Below are 23,609 nucleotides of genomic sequence, written 5' to 3' on the forward strand. Positions count from 1 at the left end.
CAACAGTTCATTAACAAATGGAGTCTTTCCTTCCTGCTTAAAGACAGTGAAACTAAAACCACTGTTCAAAAAGGGTAAGAAAGAAGACATAGCCAATTATAGACCTATTACCTTGCTATCTACATTTTCTAAAATACTAGAAAAAATTTTTCATAAGAGGTTGCTAGATTTTCTAGAAAAGTGCAAAATATTATCCACAACCCAACATGGCTTCCGGAAAGGCCGATCAACAGAAACAGCAATATATGAATTTCTGGGTGAAGTACTCGAAAAAATTGATAGTGGACAAAAAGTAACTGGCATATGCCTTGATCTGTCTAAGGCTTTTGACATCATAGACCACACTCTATTGCTGCAGAAGCTTGAAAGAATTGGTATCAGAGGTATGCCTAACAGCTGGCTTAGATCATATCTTACTGACCGCAAGCAAGTAGTAGAAATACATTTTCACAAAGAAAATAAATCAACAAGACACTATTCTGATTATAAAGCAGTAAAATATGGAGTACCGCAGGGCTCGGTACTGGGCCCTATCCTATTTTTGATATATATAAATGACCTAACATCAGCCAACCAGTACCATAGCACTATCCAGTTTGCAGATGACACAAGCATATTAGTCAGCGGGAAGACTGCAGAGATACTACAGACAAGACTGTCTGAAGCATTAACAAATGTTGTAAACTGGTTCAACCAAAACAAACTAATAATAAATAAAAGTAAAACAGTAGCATTAAATTTTCATAATATCAAGAGAAACATTGAAGAGGATATAAAAATTCAGATGTCAGACACGGATATTGCAAGTGTGCCTAATACAAAATTTCTGGGGGTCTGGCTACAGGATAATCTTAGATGGGAAACTCACATTGACAACATATTAAAGAAGTTAAGTACCATGTGTTATTTAATGAGAGTGCTAGAAAACTGCTGTCATAAGGACTGTCTAATGACAGTTTACTATTCTAATATACATTCTGTCCTAAAATATGGGATCACTTTTTGGGGTAACTCGCCATCCTGCCTAAAACTCTTCAGGATGCAAAAAAGAATAGTGAGAATCATGGCTGGAATAAAAAGGAACAAACCATGTAGACCATTATTTAAAAGGATGGGGATTCTTCCCCTTCCATGTATTTTCCTATTTGAAAGTGCAATGTTTATAAAGAAATATACAATAACAAATCCTAGTATCCTCCCCAAAAATGAAAATGTTCATCATCATAATACAAGACAGAAAACTGACTTTCATGTACTCCATACAAAAACCAGTTTGTGCCAAAAAGGAACATTACACCATGGAAAAATTATCTACAATAAATTGCCAAGAGAAATTAAAGTAATGACAGATGTAAAAAATTTTAAAGCAGCATTAAAAGAATATCTGTTGACACATTGCTTTTATAGTGTGGAAGAGTTCCTCCAAAATCCTCGAGAGTCTAAGTGATGATTATGCAAATACTGTAACCATTAATATTGGCCTATAAATACATTCAGATGTAATTCTCAAGTTTATAATGGGGTTCAAGTATAAGTTGTATAGCGACTTGCCCAGTATATGAAGTAAAATTCTGTGAATGTAATTCTCTAGTGTACATGTCAGTTCATAGTGTAGAAGAGTTCCTCAAAAATCCTTAGAGCTTAAGTGAGGATCATGCAAATACTTTAATCGTTAATATTGGCTTATACATGTATTCAGTTGTAAACTTCAAGTTTCTAATGTGGTTTAATTATAACTTACACATTAACTTGCCCAGTATATGAAGTGCTGTAAAATTTTGTGAACATAATTTTCTAGTTTCTAAAGTGTTTTAATTATAAGATATACTTTGACCTGTCCAATATCTGATGTGCTGTACTGTACATGTAAGATTTACTGGACCAATAAATACAATACAAAGACTACATCCTTCTTGGTGCTTGTGCATTTGGTATTACCTCGCCTTTCCCTATAGCTTACACTTATTTTCCTGAGAATTTCAAATATCTGGCATCATTTTACAATGTCCACCACTTTTTCCAGGTCAACAAATTGTATGAAAGTGCCTTGATTTTTCTGAAGACTTGCTTCCATTATTCAGCACAACTTATCTGGTGTCATTACCTTTCTTAAAGCCAAACTAATTATCATCTAACAGATGCATATTATTCTTGTCAGCAACTTCAACACATAAGTTATTAAACTGAATATGAGGTAGTTCTCATGTCTGCCTGCACTTATTAACTTCAAGATTATGTGGATGAAATTTTTCCAACAGTCTGATGGTACGTCTCCAGACTCGTAGATCCTACAAACCAATTTGAATATTCAGGGATGTTATCTATGCCTTCTGCCTTAGCTGATACAAAGTCTTGTACAGTACTTTCTAACTCCTGACTTAAACACTAGATCCACATTTATATGCACACTGATATGTATGGTAATAGTTATAGTTGGCCACAGTCGGTGGTAGAATGATGTCCCACAGAACAGAGAGCTTTGAGATAATGACAGAAGTGACGTCCCATGAAGCAGCGCAAAGGTGGCACTCTGAGATGGCCCAACACTTTGACACACATTCTGCGGTGTGCTCCTCAGTCTTTGGTTTTGGGCGAAGTTCATAGTAAGCGGTGTCCCATGAGGTAATAGCTTGGTTTCATTGTCAGAAGTGATGTCCTGCAAAGTGATGCAGTGAAGGCACCAGGTGAGTGGCCAGCAGTTGACAGACAGCCAGCATGGACTCTGACTGGAGGGACCATGAGATGTAATCAGCACTGATCCTGGAGCAACTGGTGTGCTCAGCAATGGGTCTCCATATTGAGGGTCTGTAGATGGTTGGCACTTGCTCACGGAGTGGCTCCCAATGTGGACTGCTGCACTCAGTGAAGAGAGCTCCTTATTGAGGAATCACAGACAGCCAGATCTTGGCCACAGAGTGACTCTTGATGTGGACTGCTTTAGATCAGCCACAAAGTGACCTTTGTAACTGGGTTGTGAATAGATACAAGGAGCAATGCCAGGAGGCTTGTGATTGGCAGTAGCAATGAAGTGCCAGCACTGGCAGCACCATCTGTTGCAAGGTTCATGTCACCAGCAAACGTGACAACTGCTAGAGATTCTGAGGGAAACAGTCCCACATGTTTGTGTGTACGGCAGATTGTTTACCTGTGATTCCCAGGGCCCATATAGTAAGCTAGTGAGGAAGGCAGCCACTTGAAATAAACAGCTATACGAGTGGTGGATGGGTCACAGTCACAAGACATACAATGCAATACCCAATCTACCATTTTCTACTACTGCTGATATTATCCTATATTCATATGACTAGAAATTCTTAATTTCTTTGCATTTCACTTTACTGACCCACACTGTATCTAGACTGAGCTATTGCATTTCTCTTTTCAGATTTTATAGTTCCCAACTACATTCAGACTTCTGACATTGGAGGCATCATCTCACTGAATATTACATTTCTGCTGGTTATCAATCATCATCTTATGGTCACTGCTGCCTTCACCATCCCCTCCAAGAGGTCCAAATTGGGGACTAATCCAGATTACTTTGCCAGTGGAGAAACCATCATGACAATTTTTCAGTTACAGCACACATTTCTTGTGGATATAAACCACGTGCATTTAAAGCAATGTTTTCCATTGCCTTCTTCATCCTTATGTTGTTTATCTTTGCTCAGTCTTTTGCCTTTTAGGAGCAGTTTCCCACTCATGGGCAACACTGTGCCCCCAACCTGAGTTCATATTCCATCCTCTTCGGCAAAGCTGTTGCCAGTGAGTGTCTCCTTATACCATAAGTCTTTGGTTACCATTACTGATGATTTTTATTCAGAATTTAAGCAATGGAAGCAGGCCTGGGTCACATGACATTTTAACTACTTGTGAAAGACGCTACTCCTAGGTCATGGTGACCATTGACTGAATTTATGGCACAAAATTTTAATATTTAGATAAAATTTTCTGAAGCTTCCTGCTATGTCAAGTGGTTTAAAATCCATGAGCTTTTGGCTGAGTGCTCCTTGGCCATTTTCAAGTGGTGTCAAATGATTACTGCTGCTGTCCTCATACAGCCACACTGCCTTCAGTGACATCACTGGTGCTCACTCCAGTGCCATATATGATAATGTTTTTGTTGCATGCTTGTCACATCCTCTTCAACGTTTTTTTAGCTGGATTCCAAGCTGTGCTTAGCTGTAGGCCACTGTCTTTATTGAGGGTACTGTCAGAAATTTTTATCTCGATTGCTTCTTTTATAATGTTGACCCAGATGTCTGTGTATACAATATGGTACCTGTTTTCAAGAGCATGTTCTGCTACTGCTGATTTCTCAGGATACTGCAGTCAAAAACATCTCTCATGGCCTACACAGCACTGTACAGTGGTACAAACAGTCAGTCTGACATAAAATTGTCCACACCCACATGATATTTTATATGTTCCTGGCTTTCTGAGACCTACATCATCTTTCACAGCCCTCATTAGTTGTCAAATTTTTGCTAAGGCACTGAGGACCAACCAATTTTGTGCCTCTTTTGAAGTCAACTAACCTTTCATGTTATTCAGCCACAAAATGACAAAAATGGAAGCTGCTTTGTATCCTCCTTTGGGGGCTTACTATGAACATTTCTTCAGCAAGATGACTTGCAAAATCTGGCAGTTGTTGTAGCAGTTTTCCCTCGAATACTTTTCATAAGTGGCTCAATTCCTTCAGAAGGTTGTAAGCATTTGAAGTGGCTTCTGCATGATGCAACCAGGTCTTGAGAGCAGAACCTTTCTGCAAAGGGTGATGATAGCTGGTAGCATGCAGATAATGGTCCATGTGGGTTGGTTTCCAGCAAACAATGTTTCTAAGACACCCATTTTCTTTACAGTAGATGAGAGTGTCAAAAACAAGTCAAGGCGCCATTTGTCTCCATCTCTATCATGAACTTGATGTTATCATAAATGCTGCTGATGTGGTCCATGAATTCTTCCAGCTTTTTATGTTCATGAGACCATATAAATGATAAAAACAACTAGGCTTTGCAGGAGCCATGTCCAGAGTGATTTCTCACAGTAAATAAATCCATAACAGTGTTATCAAATAATTGGGAGAGTAGATCTATAAAATCTTTCATGGGAATGTGCATAAATAATAACACCAAATCAAAGCATACCATCATATCTCCTCCTCCAAGATGATGGTGTCAGCCCTATTCTTGATATGGTGCCCACAATGACCAATGAGCAAAGTATGGAGGCTGACAAGATGTTTTGTGGGCCTGTAAGCTGGTGACCCAATGGCATTCATGATGGGACATATGTGTGTGCTCTTCTTATGAAGTTTTGGTAGGCCATACAAAGTAACTCATCAAGGTGCCTGAGGGAGGAGGTTTTAAATAACATTATCTTCTTGAGAAGCCCTGACATCTTCCTCATTATTCAGGATGTTGGGTTCTTGGTAGTTTATGAATGTTTCCTCCTCCAGCATCAACTCGATCTTCACATCATAATTAGCTTGTTCCATAATAAAAGCCTCATTTCCATTATCTGCTGGCAGAACTATGATAAGAGGATTGTTATAGAGCTCACGAAGACCATTACGGTCAGCTCTTGTCATGTTCAAGGTTGGCTGCTTGAATTTTGAAAGAATGCAGATCATTTGGTCATCCTGCAATGTCTAACCTATTGAAAGAACTCCAATTAATTTCATGCTATCTTGTACTATTTAGTCACAAGGGACAATTTTCCACTGATTTCTAAAACAACAGGCCAATGATTCACCTTTTTTTTCAGTATACTAATAGTTAACAAAGCTCATAAACAAAGAAAAAGAAATAGCATCTCGCTAACTAACAAATAACAGTACAATGATTCACCTTTTTTTCAGTATACTAATAGTTAACAAAGCTCATAAACAAAGAAAAAGAAATACCATCTCGCTAACTAACAAATAACAGTACACTCAGTGAAGCACAGAAAGATGTTATGGTGAGTCTGTCACAGCAATATAATTTGCAGAGACAAAGCTGGAGTGAGCATCTAAAACTATTTTGAAGAAAAGCAGATACAAGGGCAAGATTTTTAGAAATTTCTAAAAAACTATAATTAATCAGTAGCACCAAAGTTGGCAATTGGACACTCACAGACAACACAAAAACTGAGAAAAAAGGTAGCAAAGTAAAAGTAGAAACGCTGAACTCTGTTTCCTGATGTTGCTTTACAAAGGAGGCTCCAAGAGTACTGCCTGAGTGTAATTGTCACACAACTGAAAAAATTAGTGGTATAGATACTAATGCCAGTAGTGGTGAAAAACTGCTGAAATTGAGCAGAGCCCAAGCGTCCAGTGTAATCGCTCTCCGACTCTATACAGAACTTTCAGTCAAGTTAGCCCTTCTTCCAACCATAATATACAAGGCGGATCCAGAAAATAAGTTTTCCTATTTTTTAAAAACAAAGACAACATATTACATGAAAAGCTTTATTGGCAACTGGTACATCAATGTTTGAGCTGTTTTTTGACAGTAACCAAAAGAATTGAGACACTTGTCATATCGTGGGATCAACTTTTGTATTTCTGTGTCATGGAAGTCTGCAGGCTGTAAGTGGAACCGGTCCGTGTGACAGTCATCTGCAGCTCTGTATCATTGTCAAAACACTGGCCAGAGAATGGAAATTTCTTTATGTGCGAGAAAAGATGGAAATCACTGGGAGCAATATCAAGATTGTGTGCTGGATGATCAAACAGCTCCCAGGCAAACTTCTGTAAAACAGGTGCTGTGCACTGACCTGTATCAGAACAAGCATTTTCATGGAGCAGCACAACACCTCCAGTAAGCATTCCACACCTCTTGTTCTGAATGGCACATCACAGTTTCCACATTGTTTCGTAGTAATGGTCAGCGTTCATTGTTTCACCTCTGGGCAGGATGTCAATGAGCAGAATGTCTTCCTGTCCCAGAACACCATGCACATCACTTTCTGCACTTACACAGTCTGTTTAAATTTCATCTTTACTGAAGATACATTGCGACTCCAATGTATTGACTGCTGCTTGGTTTCTGGGTCAAGTGAGAAATTCATGTCTCATGGTCCATGACGATCCCCTCGAGGAACTCATCACTATCATCATGATACTCCTGCAGAAATATCAGTGCTGCTCCAAAGCTTTTCCTATTGTGCTTGGGGTCAGGTTTTTTTGCAGCCACCTGGCACATAGTTTCTGAACAGCAGGGGCTTAGTGACAGTTTCAGGCAACAAGGATCACAACTGCTGTTGAAAATGGCTGCTGAGTTCAGTAATCATGAAGCTATGTTTCTCCAGGACATGCTGCTGCACCAACTCGACCGGGTGATCATTGATGAGGGGTGGTTGCCCATGGCACTCTCCATGATGGACATTTTAACAACCTTCAGAAAAAAACCTACAGCAACAACACACCATCTGTTTGCTCATGATGTTCTGCCCATAGACCTAACAGAGCCACTGATGAAACTTGATGGACTCAATGTTTTGTGTGTTAAGGTACCTTATCACTGACCAAAGCTCATAGGTGGTGGGAGAATGAATAAGAGATGCCATTTTGGTGCACTGCTGCTGAAGTACTGGCACCAGGCGGGACTTGTCCAGGTTGGTTGGTTGGGTTAAAGATTAAAGGGACCAAACTACAATGGTCATCGGTCCCTTGTTTCATAAAAACACAGAGCACAGTGAAACTATCCACCAGTCAGGCAAAGCACTAAAAGAAAAATTCCGGGGGAAGAAAAGCCCCATAGTCCATTGTAAGACAACACGGAAAACAGAGCACAGCAACAAAAACAACATAGAGAACAAAGGCAGAAGGAATTAAAACTGCACAGCAGAGGACTGTGGCTGGCTGATCACGACAATAATAGGATGAGCCAGCCACTCTGCAACACGTTAAAACCTCCAGCCTAAAAGTTTAGGGTGGAATCAAATTACAACACAAAACTAATTAAAAGATACAGCTCAAAAGAGGGTGATGTTAAAAAAATTTAAATTGACCTATAAAAGCCGCTTGCGCGAATAAAACTTAAAACCCGATCTGCCATAGAGACATTGCCACCTAGAGGATAAATCACCCAGGAGATTAAAATCACGCCTGAGAGCGGTTAAAAGAGGACATTCCAACAATATATGGGCCACCGTCATGTTCGCACCACAGCGACAATGAGTGGGGTCCTCTCGACGCAGCAGATGATCATGCATCAGCCAAGAGTGACCAATGCAGAGCCTACACAGAACAACAGAATCCCTGCGAGAGGCCCGCATGGATGAACCCCACACAGTCGTGGTCTCCTTTACCTGCCGCAGCTTGTTGGGTGCAGAAAGAGTGGGCCATTCGTCTCCCCACATCCCAAAGACCCGACGGTGCAAAACCGTTCAGAGATCAGTTGCCGGGAGGCCGATCTCCAACGGCAGTTTGCGGGTAGCTTCTTTGGCTAACTTGTCGGCGAGTTCATTTCCCGCTATCCCAACATGTCCCGGGGCCCATATGAACACCACCGAACGACCACGCTGTTCAAGAGCGTGAATGGACCCCTGGATGGCACCAACAATGGGATGGCGTGGGTAGCACTGGTCAAGAGCCTGCAGACTACCGAGCGAGTCACTGCAAATGATGAAGGACTCACCAGTGCTGGTACGAATATGCTCAAGGGCACGAAAAATGGCTGTCAGTTCTGCAGTGTAAACACTGCAGCCTTCCGGCAAGGAGCGCTGGTCGACATAGTCCACATGAGCATAAGCGTACCCCACATGGCCATCAACCATTGAGCCATCGGTATAGATAACCTCCGAGGCATGGTATGCGCTTAGGAGAGCAAGGAATTGGCAGCGTAAGACTGCAGGAGGAACTGAATCTTTTGGCCATCGGGAAAGTTCCAGCCGAAGCTGCGGCCAATGAATACACCAAGGTGGTGTATGTGGGCGGACCTGGAAAGCAGATGGAAGTGACAAACACTCGAGTTCATTAAGGAGCGACCAAACACGGATCCCAATTGTATGGCCTGATCGCGGCCGCCGGTGTGGGATACGGACTGCCGCATTTTCGAAAAGGAGACGATAGTTAGGGTGACGGGGCGAACAACGGATGTGGGCAGCATAGTTGGCTAACAGTTGTTGACGCCGAATATGAAGTGGAGGAACCCCAGCCTCAGTAAGGAGGCTATGAACAGGACTGGTGCAGAATGCTCCTGTCGCCTGTCGAACCCCACAGTGGTGAACGGGATCCAGCAGTTGCAATGTTGAGGGTGGCGCTGAGCCATACGCCACACTCCCATAATCCAGTCGGGACAGCACAAGGGCTTTGTAGAGCTGCAGCAGCGTGTGACGATCTGCACCCCAAGTTGTGTTGCTCAGGCAGTGGAGGGCATTCAGATGCTGCCAGCACTGACGCTTGAGCTGACGAATATGTGGAAGCCAAGTAAGCCGGGCATCGAACAGTAATCCCAGAAAACGGTAAGTGTCAACAACCCTGAGCATGGCATCCTGAAGATAGAGCTCAGGGTGGGGATGGGCAGTTCGACGCCAACAAAAGTGCATAACACAAGTCTTCGTAGGAGAAAATTGAAAGCCATGGGCTAGGGCCCACGCCTGCGCCTTGCGTATGGCTCCCTGCAACCGACGTTCTGCAACACCAATGGTGGAGAAGCTGAAAAAGATGCAGAAATCGTCAGCATATAACGTGGCTTAGACAGACGACCCTACTGCTGCTGCAAGGCCATTAATGGCCACAAGGAAAAGGGGCATGCTCAATACAGAGCCCTGTGGAACGCCGTTCTCCTGGATATGAAGTGAACTATGGGATGTGGCAATTAAAACGCGGAATGTCCGAACAGATAAAAAATTCTGAATAAAAATGGGGAGAAAGCCCCGGAGACCCCACCCATGCAACATGGCGAGAATATGGTGCCGCCACGTCGTGTCATATGCTCTGGAGAGATCGAAAAAGAGACGAGGTGTTGGCGCCTGGAAAAAGCAGTGCGGATTGCAGACTCAAGGAAGACCAAAGTATCGGTGGTGGAACGGCCCTGACGGAAGCCGCTCTGGCACGGAGCCAGAAGACCCCGAGACTCGAGCAGCCAACACAGCCGTCGACTCACCATGCGTTCCAGTAGCTTGCACAGAGTGTTTGTCAAGCTGATGGGCCGATAGCTATCCACATTAAGTGGGTCCTTACCAGGCTTCAGCACCAGGATGATTGTACTCTCTCGCCACTGCGACAGAAAGACACCATCGCCCCATATGCGGTTGAAGATGGCAAGAACACACCGCTGACAGTCCAGGGACAGGTGTTTGAGCATCTGATTGTGGATGCCATCTGGCCCAGAGGCTGCATCAGGGCACTGTGCCAGGGCACTTTGGAGTTCACACAAACTAAATGGGGTGTTATACGCCTCAGGGTGGCGAGAAGCAAAAGAAAGCCGTTTGCATTCCTCCTGGCGTTTTAGCGCGCGAAACGCGGGCGGGTAATTCCCCGATGCAGAGGCCCGAACATAGTGCTGTGCGAAATGCTCAGCGATTGCATCGGCATCGGTGGATAGCGCCCCATTGATGGTAAGCCCTGTGACACCTGTAGAGTGCTGCAATCCAAAGATGTGCCGAATCTTCATCCACACCTGGGAGGGTGAAGTACGGGAACCAATGGTGGAAACGTACCTCTCCCAGCACTCCTGTTTCCGCCTCTTGAGCCGCCGTGCCTGAGCACGGAGACGTTTGAAGAAAATGAGGTTCTCCAAAGACGGGTGCCTGCCGACGTTCTTTAATGGCTTCAGCGACCTCCGGAGACCACCAAGGCACTGACTTTCACCGGGGGCACCCTAACGAACGAGGAATGGTATGTTCCGCAGCAGAAACAATCGCTGCAGTCAGTGTCTCAACCGCCACATCGATGGTACCGTGGGGGAGAGATTCAAAAGTGGCAGCAGAGGACAACGTTTCCCAGTTTGCCTTGCTAAATGCCCATCTAGGCAGGCGTTCATGGGATCGACGCTGGGGTAGTGAAAGGAAGATGGGAAAATGGTCACTACCACACAAGTCGTTATGGACTCTCCAGTGGACCGATGGTACAAGCCCTGGGCTGCACAACGACAGATCTATGGCCGAGAACGTGCCATGCGCCACACTGAAATGCGTGGCAGCGCCAGTGTTTAAGAGTCAGAGGTCGAGTTGGGAGATGAGATTCTCGACATCTCTGTCTCGGCCAGTAATCTTCGATCCACCCCACAGGGGATTGTGGGCGTTAAAATCCCCAAGGAGAAGAAAAGGCGTGGGAAGTTGGGCGACAAGTGCACCCAATTCGGTCAGGGAGACTGTACCACCTGGAGGGAGATAGACACTGCAGACGGTTATGTACTGGGTAGTCCTTACACAGACAGCCACAGCTTCCAATGATGTTTGAAGGGGCACAGGAGCACTATATACAGAGGTAAGGACATACACACAGGCTCCACCTGACACACTATTGTATGTGCTACAGTTGCAGTAATAACCCCTGTATCCACGGAGGACAGGGGTCTGCATTGCCGGGAACCAAGTTTCCTGGAGGGCAATGCATAAAGCAGGTGTCCTGCTTAGAAGCTGACGTAGCTCAGGTAGATGACTAAAATAACCGCCACAATTCCACTGGAGGATTGTACAAAGCGTGTCCTGTAGGGGCATTCAGGCACTGAAAAGGCAAATTACTTCGCAGGGTCACATGCTGCCACCGACTGAGTGACGGACGTCGCTACGGCCATTGTTTCTGAGGAGACGGCGAGATCCAGGTCATCAGGGGATGCAAAGAGCTCGACCTCATCCTCAGAGGTTGAGCTGACAGGAAGCGTTGGTGCGGGAACCACTGGGCCCTTATCCTTCTTGGAGAGCTTCCTCTTCTCTCTCTTGTCTTTGGGAGGAGGGTTGGCATGCTGGGAGGGCTTTCCTGATGCATTATCAGGAACAGAGGAAGAGCGTGAAGCCCTTCGACCAGCAGCTGGTGGCTTCTTCAGCCACTGGCTAGTGTCTTGTGAGACACTGGGGAAGTCCTTGGAAGGGACTCCCCCAAGGGATCCCTTCCGAACAAGTGAGGCCGGAGGAGGCTGTTGCGTCTCCGGCTGAGCAGCCGGAGAGAGCTGTCGCTTCCCCGGCTGAGGAGCCGGAGAGGGCTGTCGCCGCTCCGGCTGAGAGGTGGGGACTAACGTCCCCGGTTGCTTGGGGCGCACTGCTCCCAAACTGGGTGTTTTGGGAGCAGTGGAAGAGATAGTGGCCTGTTCCAGCGGTGGGGCAGACGTTACTTGATTTCTCTGTGGGCCAATGGAGAAGGGAGTCTGTGCAGGAGCTGGTGGCGGCAGTGTGACGGTAGCATAACTCCTCAACATAGGTGTGGGGATGAGTCGTTCTAGCTTCTTCTTTGCCTCTTGGTAAGTTGAACGGTCCAAGGTGTTAATTTCTTGTATCTTCCGCTCTCGTTGATAGACTGCGCAGTCTGGTGAGCAGGGAGAATGATGCTCCCCACAGTTAACGCAGGTGGGAGGCGGAGCACATGGAGCATTAGGACGCGGAGGTCGTCCAAAATCACGACACGTGGGGCTGGCAGTGCACCTGGAGGACATGTGTCCGAATTTCCAGCACTGGAATCATTGCATAGGCGGCGGTACATAGGGCTTGACATCGCACCGGTGGATCAAGACCTTGATTTTCTCAGGCAAGCAGTTGCCCTCAAAAGCCAGGATGAAAGCACCGGTAGCGACCCTATTATCCTTCAGCCCCCTAAAGACACGACGGACAAAGTGTACACCTCGTCGTGCCAGGTTCTCACGTAGCTCGTCATCAGACTGTAGCAGAAGATCTTTATGAAAAATAATCGCCTGGACCAAATTTAAGGACTTATGGGAAGTGACAGTAACGGGGATGTCACCGAGCTTCTCACAGGCGAGTAATGCCTGGGACTGTGCAGATGAAGCTGCTTGTATCAGAATGGCCCCGCTCCTCAGTTTGGAAAGAGACGCCACTTCCCCAAACGTATCTTCGAGATTGTGCACAAAGAAAAGAGGCTTAGTCCCCAAAAACGAATCCCCATCAGTTCTGCTGCATACAAGGTATCGTGGCGAATACGGCTCCTGTCTGTCTGCAGCCCTACGTTCCTCCCATGGTGTGGCTAGGGAAGGGAACGATTTCGGGTTATATGTCAGAGCGTTAAATTCCACCTTACCAAGCTTAGAGACATTGGCGGTCGGGCGACCACCAGATTGAGATTTCACCCGCTTCATTGCGGGGCATCTGCCCCGATGCCACCCACTCCGACCAGGGGCTCTCCCCACGGGCGCCACCCAGCCACAGCAAAGGCCACCTGGCAGGATGGCCGTTGCTGGGAGTCCTGATGCCCCAGAGAGACGGGCATCTACTCCTTGGCTTACGTGGGGAGGTGTCAGCTCAGGCATCGGCAGTACGATCCCTGTGTTGTCAGGGGGGCTACAACCTAGAGGGTACATGACGACCCCACCACAACGGGCTGGCTACCGTGCTGGATTTTGGGTGCCATGGGTAGTCCATAGTGATCGTGGGTGCAGATGGTGACGCACGAAGGGCGTAACTTACACAATCCATCAGGTGTGAATGCCCAAAATGAGGGATGGAGGGTGCAGTTACGACGCCAAGACGATAAAGAGTGCCAAGGTCTTAGGGCACAGAGGACTGATGTTGCACCACATAAGGTGTCCTTCCCCAAAAGGCTCGTACTTCTGTTGTATTTGGAAAAATGGAGGTCAAACCCCAATGGGGACCATCACATTAAAGGCCGAAACAGTTGAGACTCCTTTTAGTCGCCTCTTACGACAGGCAGGAATACCGCAGGCCTATTCTAACCCCCGAACCTGCAGGGGGAGACTTGTCCAGCTGGCATTTGATTTTCACACCTTAGATCTGTTGCGCATCCAGAATTTCCTCAGCCAAATGTGTACTTTAAAGCAAACAACATTGGGAAATTTACTTTTTGGATGTGCCCCATACAATAGATACCTTGACCAAAAAACTGTGCTCAGTACCTATAAAAAAGCACAGGTCGCTCTTGTTTACAAGAAAATTTATACAGAAGTGACCCACAAAATTACTATTCAGTATCACTGACGTCCACTTGTTGCAGAATCTTAGAACATTTTCATCTCAAATGTAATATGTTACCTTGAACAGAATGACCTCCTCCATGTCACCCAGCAGGGATTATGGGAACATTAACCATGTGAAACACACTTCATACTTTTCTCACATGACATACTGGGTGCCACAGATAAAGGTAGTCATGTAAGTGCGAGTATTTATTGACTTCCAAAAATCAATTAATTCAGTGGCACGCCAATGCTTATTAACAGAAGTTTGATTACATGGGGTATAAGACAAAATTTGTGAATGGACTAAGGATTTCCTGGTAGGAAGGCTACAGCATATTATCTTGGATGTTGAATTATTGACAGTTGAAGGCAACTTCAGATGTGCTCCAGGGACATGTGTTGGTACTCTTGTTATTAATGACCTGGCAGACAATATCATACATTAATAATCTCAGACTTTTTGCAGTTATCTGTAATGAAGTGCTGCCTGAAAAAAGCTCTACAAATATTCAATCAATTATTGACAAAATAATTAATTGGATAGATAAAACATCTACTCACCAAGCAGGCAGAACACACACATAGCTTTTGGAGCAACTGGCTCTGAAAGCTTGCCTAATTACAACTGTCTTATATACGTGTGTTCTACCACTGCTTGGCGAGTAGATTTTTTGTCTATCACATTAAATTATTCCACAAATATTCAGTCAGATCTTGGTAAGATTTGAAAGTGGTGTAAAGAGTGACAACCTGCTTTAAATGTTCATGAATGTAAAATTGCATACTACACAAAATGCAAAAACATCAAGCCTATGACTACAACACCAATGAGCCCCAATTGGAATCAGCCAGCTTATACAAATAACTGTGAGTAACAATTTGTATGGTTATGAAAAAGAATGACCATGTGGGCTCAGTTGTAGTAGGCAGTACACTTTAGTTGGAAAAAAAATGCAAATGCAATCAGTCTACAAAAAATATTGTTACAAAACTCCCATGCAACCCATTCTAGAATATTTATAAATTGTATGGATTGAGTACCAAATAAGACTAATAGTGATACTCATTGTACACAAATATGGGAATTCTGAATGGTGACAGCTTTGTTCGGTCAAAGGGAGAGTGACACAGAAATAGTGAAAAACCTGAAGTGGGCAGACACACGAAAATTCAAGTCATTAAAGTAACTTGTTTGGTGTTCAGATAAATATTGCACTAACCATGAATGCTGTACTCAGGCATGGGATGAGTTAGTTGCTGTTCCTGAGCAGCAGAAAATCTCTGATTGCTATCAAGCAATGGAAAGCTGCTTCGAATGGTTATGTTGGGTGAATTTCTGACAGTCCTGCACCAAAGGTACCAAGGTACTTTCCTCTCTCATGGATATTGTCTCCTCTACATGAAGTACAGAATCTTTCAACATTATTCCAGCTGACTGAGTGGCATGTCAGTGGAGGTCTAGTGGCCATGTACAGTAGAGTTAGGGATGAGGGAGAAATCAGGTTACTACATCAACACCCCCAAACCAATAAGTTTGAAACAAACTGACTCAGTGAGAGAAACTTCACCCTTTGTGAAGCCTGCTGTGTCTCATGTATGGGCTAGCAAGTGCAGTAGGTTAGACATGTCAATCATTGGCAGTTCAAGTGTTTTGAATAATGATACCCCTTAAGGAAACGGCAGCAAGGAACAGGGGGAATCAATTTCGCTTTCCATTTGTGTATCTGGTGGCCTCATTCAATATGCTGAAGAGGCTGTTCTGGCTGTTGCTGAGGGAACAAGGTACAAACAACTGTAGATTGTGGCACACATTGAAACAAACAATGCCTGTTGTCTCTAATGTCAAACTTTGTTCATTCTAGTGCCTGTCAGAGACAGTTGAGAAGAACAACTTTGCTCATGAAATTTCAACAAAGCTCACAGTCATCAATATTATCCTCAGAGTTGACAGGACTCTATGGTTCGGAGCCAAGTAGAAGACTCAAACAAGGGATTTTGGAAGTTCTATGACAAGCTAAGCTATGACCTTTTGGACTTGAGAACAGTAGGCTCCATCTAATTGGGTCAAAGGAACAGTGCATACAGTAGGCTGCCACCAAGGTGGTCGAGCTTCTATGAAATGCACACAAGAGCCGTTTTCTTTTGATTTGGTGATTTTCTATCCAGCCCAGACATGATAACTATAAAAGACCCAAATAAATCCTCCCAATCCTTCTCATATAAAACAATTAAAAGCCCAGTGATCAACTGCCAAAGCATTCACAATGGAGTCCCAGAGTCTGAAGCAGCCAGAGACAGCTGTGGAGCTCAAATCTTAAATTGCAGCAATGAGATTTTTGGGATAATATAAATATATATCAAAAAGATAGATTGATGTGAAATGGGGGTGGTGCATTTGTCACACTTTACAAGAAACTCAAATCCACCAATATAGAAATTGAGGCAGCATGTGAGAATCTTCCGGCCAGATTCAGCATCACAAGTGGGCATAAACTTTTAACCGGGTCTCTCTCTTGGCTGTGAAGTCATACACAAAGGCTCCTCACATTATGAAACCAGGAGTAACACTGCAGTGGCTCTCCAGAACATTAGGACTTCTTCCCAGAACATTGCCACACTCAACAAAAATGGTCATCTACAGCAGTGCATATCAGAGACTGATCACTGAACACAATGCAGTGCCATTCACCAGCAGTCCATGCTTACCAGTAATGGTAATGCAATCATTTGTGTCATGGTGTTAATGTCAGCTTACACATGGGATGGTAACACTCTAGTCTGGATACTGCTAGTCTCTGGTATGGTGCAGGATGAGATAGAACCGTGTTGGGAGCCCATTATTTGTTCTCAGATGGAATGCACTAATGTGAAGAGGTTACAACGTGCTTGGTGCACAGTAAGGCAACCCTCCCTTGTGGTGGTCAGATGTGGACTACTGGAAGCTAGACATTGAGTATGCCTGTCCTCATCTTCCCATGGGGGTCCAACATCAAGCCACTGTCATATCTGAATACCCTACAGATGTAGATATTGTATGAATCAATCAGCTAGCCAGATGTAGACCCACAAACAAGCCCCTTTCAAGCTGCCATGTGCTGATAATGCTATCTCACACAAGTATGTGGCACCTCTGTGCCCTTCACAGTAATCATTCAACACCTGGTGCTGGTCACAGCACTTTTACAAGGTGGAATCCAAAATTTCTGGCACTGGTGCTCCCATCTGGAAAGTAGGAGTAGTAGATCTTTGGACCATTAAGTGGCGTGAGCTGCATATCTGATGAGTCAGTGTGTGGAGTGGCATTCAGCTGGGAGGATGTGTTGCGTGTCCACAGTGATTTCCATAATACTCTGTTTCGCATGCGGCGATTTTACGATGGATTCACAAACAGAACAGCATGTGTGTATCAAATTCTTTGTGAATTTTGGGAAAAGTGCTACGGAGGCCCTTGCAATGATTCAACAAATGTTTGGGGGACAGAACATGAGCCACACACGTGTGTTTGAGTGGCCCTCCAAGATCCAAAAAAGTGAGACAGGTGAAGAGCAAAGAGAAGAGCATGGTCATCGTTTTCTTTGTGCACAAAGAATTCGTCCCAACCAAATAGTGAATTCTGCATACTACTGTGATGTTTTGCGACGGCTCCATGAAAACGTGTGGCGGTGACGGCCCGAACTTTGGTATCAAGGGAACTGGCTGCTGCCTCACAACAATGCACCCTGTCACAAATGTTGCTCACCATGACACTTTTGGCAAAAAATAACATTGCGGTTGTACCCCACCCAAATTTGGCACCTTGTGACTTTGTGCTGTTCCCAAAACTGAAAATCAAATTAAAAGGCCATCAGTTCGACACTCTAGAGAGGATTCAAGAAGTATCGCTGGCGATGATAAACACCCTCAACGAGCAGGACTTCCATAAAATGTTTGACCAGTGGCATAAGCGTTGCACCAGTGCATACGTGGAGGGTTATGGTGACCATTAGTCCAAAGGTAAGGTTTTCAACAGATGCAGCACCAGTCCTGAAAATTTTGGATACCACCTCGTATATCCTACAAGCCCATTAACAACACTAAATACAAACAACAACACACACTGGTGGCCGCGTGCTACCTGTCCCACCTGATGATGGTGTGTATGTGTACGAGGCTACAGTGACATCCAGCCATGTCTTCTGGATGATTCACTTTTTTTTTTTTTTTTTTGCCAGGCAGTGTAATTTAGGAGTAAAGGCAACCAACAACTACTGAACAGGCAAGGTAGTGATACTTTGACAGATCACACTTTTATATGTCAGTTTCATCAGCACTGGAATTTTTGCCTCTTATGTATAAATACTGGACAGCCTTTTCTGTCTCCTTGTAGTTTTATAGAAATATTTCTTGGTACTGTTATGAGCTAACTTCCATTTGAAAATTCTTACTTGAAGGGATTGTCCCCTTACACAATCCCAGGTCAGTGTCAGGAGGAAGAGACAAGGTGCCAATCAGTTCTTTGACCAGTCCTTACCAAATGTGTGTTACTTCATTGTTTCCAATTTATTTTTAATTGAATTTTACTAGAAATGAACATAAGAACATTAAGTACTCCAGCTTCTGCTGTTTGACGTCTAGGGAGCCAAGAATCAAAAAACTGTGTGAATATGTGCACAAGGTTAAGCATGTTAGTTCTCTCATATTTATCCGTATGCTTAGTAGATGTGTTGTTTTTTATGCTGCCAACAGGTACAGAATAAGTATTCGCCACTTGTCATTGTTGTTGTTGTTGTTGTTGTTGTGGTGGCGTTGGTGGTGGTGGTGGTGGTGGTGGTGGTGGTGAGTCTGAAGACTGATTTCATGCAGCTCTCCATGCTACATATCCTGTACAATCCTTTTCATATGTGCTTAACTACCACAGTGTACACCCATTTGAACCTTCTTACAGAAGGTCTCACTCTAGACTTCTTACCCCTCATTCAACTTTCGACAATCACTTGATATCTCAGGGAATGTCAGCTCAACCAGTCCCTTCTTTTGGTCGAATTGTAACACCCCCCCCCCCCCCCCCCAATCCCAAATCCATTCAGTACTGCCGGCATTTGTTAATCAATCCAGACATCTAATCTTCATCATTCTTCTGGAGCACCACATTTCAAGAGCTTCTGTTCTCTTCTTGTCGAAACTGCTTATAGTTAACGTTTCACTTCTATACAAGGGTACACTGTAAACAAATATGTTCAGAAAATCTTCCACACACTTAAATTCATATTAAATATTAACCAATACCTCTTTTTCAGAAGTATTTTTCTTGCTAAAAATGTAATCTGTATTTCATATACGCTCTTCTTCAGCCATCATAAATTATTTTGGTTCCCAAATAGCAAAACTCATCAGTCACTTTTAGGGTTTCATTTCTTTCTGTAATTCCTTCGGCATTTCTGGATTTAATTACACTCCATTCAATTACTCTTATTTTAATTTTGTTGATGTTCATCTTACAATCATTATCCATTCTGTTCAAATGTTCTTCCAAGTCCTTTTCCATCTCTGCCAGAATTACAATCTCCTCAGAAAATCTTGCTTAGCTCCACAAAATCAGGTGTAAATATTATTATAGTAACTTTTATAAAAACTGAAATTCACTTAAACCACTGGAAAAATGTAAAAGTCCTTTTTATAATGTCACAACACTTTTACATTACCGTCTTTACGTTTCAAAAGAGAAAGAAAGTAGCTTACTATTCAAAAATGAGTTTATTTTGCTGTTAGATAATGACCTAACTAGGCTTAAAAAAAGAAATTAAGTATGTATCTGTGAACTTACCATCTTCGTGCATTCATCAATCAAGCTGGTGTTAATAGCATTCAGTCTATATTCAGCAAGGAAGGGCACCTTGGGCTGAGGTACAAAGTACAGCGACACAAGAGACACATTCATGGAGCAGACGAGCAGCATGAAAACCAGCTTCCTCTGGCTTCTAAAGTAGTCTGCCACGAAGCCAAACACAGGTTTCGCAAGCAGGAACAAGATGGGCAAGATTGCGTTAATCCCTCCAATGACGACTTCTGAGACACCCAGCTGCTTGCCAAATACATTCAGCTGGTGCAATATGGGTCCCAGGGCTGCAATGTAAGTTATAAAAATTGTTCACATGCATTATTAAATGGCAAATGCATTAAAAGTAATGTACACAATATACTGCAATGAATCTTTTTGGCCTACATGCTCTTTGCAGGAGCTCGTCAATTTGATCAGCTACATTGTGTGTTCCCCAGAAACACTTTGCAACTCAAGCCACTTTGTATTTAAATACATATTAAAAATAATACATATACAATCTTATCAGGACAGTATCTCAGGGGGTACATCAGATGGCTCCGTCTTTTTTTAAAAAAAAAAACACTAATATTTTAGTAATTTCTTTAGCTTAGCAACATTGGTAGCATTCCTACATTATTTTTAAATAAAATCAGGATCTTTTCAAATTATTGAACAAAAATTCCAGGTCAAGGAAGTGAAAGCCATGACATGATTGAATTTTCTTCATCCACACATACTAACATTACTTATTTACTGAGACAAAATAAGCAGGTTAAAAATATTACTGGGCATATGAATTATATGTCAACACAATTATGACAAGTTTTGAACTGAAATTAACAGCGTAGGTTCAGGACAAAAATTGTGTGGACTTGTCATGGCCTGCACCTGACTAGGAGGGGGAAGTTCAGAGCTGAGCATGTTGCAGGAATTGTAAGGACAACACAGGTGCACAAGACAAAATCCCTGTGATGACTGGAGTCATGTGGGCACATTTTTTAGATCACAATTAGCTTATAGACAGACAGTCTTGAAAGAAATTGAAACAGAACGGGACCAAAATATACGTAACAGTTTCCAGGAAGACAAAATTAATTTGCTTCACCAGAACATTACAAGGTTGAAAAATAAGATAGACGAGCTTCTTGTATGCCTAGAAGATGTGTGAAATTCTTAAGAGATGGATGGTCTGTACCTCTTTGAACATCATGTAAGCACAGAGACGGAGAGGTTAAAAATCAGGGATTGCAGATTAGAGTCAACATGGAAAAACAAAGTTGAAAATTATGTAAAAGTTGGGCACTAAATCAAAACAGTTTTTTATATCATGACATGATATGATTCTCAAAAAACTTTCATGTCAAAAAGTTTTCTTGCAGATCAGAACTTAGAAGCAAATTGTTATTGCAGATAACTTCTCTGGTAATTATAACAGTCTACAGATCCCCTCTAGGAAACTTTCAGCTATTAATGAGAAATCAAGATGCATTACTGAGCTACCTGTTAGACAAGAAGAATCTGTAGTTTGCCAAGCTTTCAGTGTAGATTATTTTAAAAGATATGAACAGGAAAAATGAAGTGAAACCTTTATTTAGGTATTTCAATCCAATTTCAGTAGCCAATTTTCCAGCTCTTATTAGCAAGATAGCAAGACTCTGGCAGATAACATTTTTAATGGCAGTACGCAGGCTGAAGCAATAAATGTGTACCATGCACAATTAATGGAAATAAACAGTACAGCACGCGACAGCCCAGATGCAAGTTCTTGCAAAACAGTCAAGTTTAATAATGAGAAAACATACAATATTTTAAGAGAAAGTTATATACAAATTCAGTTTATTCCTTAGCAAAATCATGTCAACAATTGAAAGTCACTTTCCTAAACTGTTGTCCATAAAATCCAGTAAAAAACAAGTAACCCATGGATAACAAAGGGATTAATCAGATTGTATTCCATTTGAATCACAGTGACTGATGTAACTCAAAAAGGTATGAAGCCAGCAGTCAGTCATGATTCAATCCGTACTTTATTGAAGATCTAGTTTTCAGCTACAGTAAAGATATTATCAGTGCTGGAAAATGTAAGACATACAAAGGAGTCGGACACGGAGCAGCCATACACAGGATGGCATGTAATGATATGTCAAAGTTATTCAGACTTGCAGACCTCATACTAAATGATGTCTGTATGAAATGAGTCATGTATGGAATTAAAATCTCATGTAAGGGGAAAAGGGAAAGTTATATAAAAGGTCAGTATAAGTCAAGATCTGACATCAGTTGTATTCCACAAAAAAATTACTTTAATATTTTAAGAAAAGACATTAAAATGTCTTGGATATTTGCATTCTGACAGAAATTATTAATGGAGATACTAAGATTAAAATTATATAGTATATTGTCAAACAGGAGACAGGATAACCAGTCATTGTACAAGATATGTATAATTTGTGGTTTTAATCCACAGGCATGTAGGTTCCTCTTCAAAGAGTCAGACATTTTAACTGCACTGTCACAATACATACACTCACTAATTAAATTTGTCATAAATCATCCCCCACAATTTGTAAAGAACAGTTATGTCCATGTTTATGACACTAGAGGCATAAATGATCCATTACAAAATCTGTCAGTGTCTCAGAAAGGTGTTCAACCTACAGCAACAAAAATCTTTGATAATTTACCCAACCCTGGTACCATGGTACCATAACAAAAAACGTCTGACAGGTAGCAAAGCAAGTTTTTAAAATTCAACCTAAAATCATTTCCCCCAGACAACTCCTCCTGTTCGACAGACGTATTTACGAACTGGTAGCCTGTGGGGGAAAAAAAAAAAAAAAACTATACTTCTTTTTATGTCTAGTTGCTTGAGTGGGACTAAAAAATAATGTGTTCATTAATGTTAACTGATAATTATTGAAATCAATTATGCGCTTCTTCAAGACTGTTGATAAGTTGTTCCACACTGAATAGTGCGATTACATGTGTGGTAACTGTTTTAGTTTGAGCGCATGAAAACTTCTGCTTAAATAGCATTTCAATCATGTCAAAGGTGCAGTTCATCAGCCTAGAACACTGGTTATACATAACAGTGTGCTACAGAAATGTAGCTAACTGCAAGTTATTTTTCCATATCTGTAGGCCCCAACTGTTTTCATTGACATATTACTATAATCAGAATGTTTAAAGTTCTAAAGAGAAAATTCATGACTCTTTGGCTTCACATCAGTTTGTAATTGTGTCCAATGACAAACTTCACACGGCGGACCATATGGCGAACATTCTCACACCGCTCTTTATGTAGTCTATTTTGTTTGTTTGCTTTGTTTTTCTTTAGGACACAAAATACAACTGGAGTCATACGTGCCCAAGACAAAACTATAGATCATGAAGATGGAGAGGAGTTAAAATGACTATACATCAGTCTCAATTGACGTAAGAGAAGATGGCTAAAAACAGGCATGTGGAGAAAGGGCTAAGAAAGACCTTACAGAAACAGAGGTCGAAAAACTAAAAATTAAATAGCCTTCACCATATTGCTTTCACGTATAAAAAGTAAAACATGGTCAACAGCCCACACATCACTTACTAAAATGGCTGATAACTCAGATGGCAAACCGAAGCAGGAGCATAAACGGTTAAAAAATGGGCATTCCATCAGGAAGTGACAGACAGTTAAACCTTGGGAGCAATGTGTACAAAGTGGTGGGGTGGCGCCACTATCAAATGACAGT

The 23,609-nt window shown here is 42.6% G+C and overlaps 1 protein-coding gene across 2 annotated transcripts in view; it reads right to left on the reverse strand.

The window, feature by feature from the left end:
- The window catches only part of LOC124548964 (major facilitator superfamily domain-containing protein 6), a 225,648-nt gene that overhangs the window by 59,657 nt on the left and 142,382 nt on the right, over positions 1-23,609 (reverse strand). For both annotated transcript variants that reach the window (XM_047125207.1, XM_047125208.1), the window contains exon 3: positions 19,879-20,177. In XM_047125207.1, coding sequence (XP_046981163.1) covers positions 19,879-20,177 — 299 coding nt within the window. The remainder of the gene's footprint in view (positions 1-19,878; positions 20,178-23,609) is intronic.

This window comes from Schistocerca americana, chromosome 1, assembly GCF_021461395.2.
Source record: "Schistocerca americana isolate TAMUIC-IGC-003095 chromosome 1, iqSchAmer2.1, whole genome shotgun sequence".
NCBI lineage: Eukaryota > Metazoa > Arthropoda > Insecta > Orthoptera > Acrididae > Schistocerca > Schistocerca americana.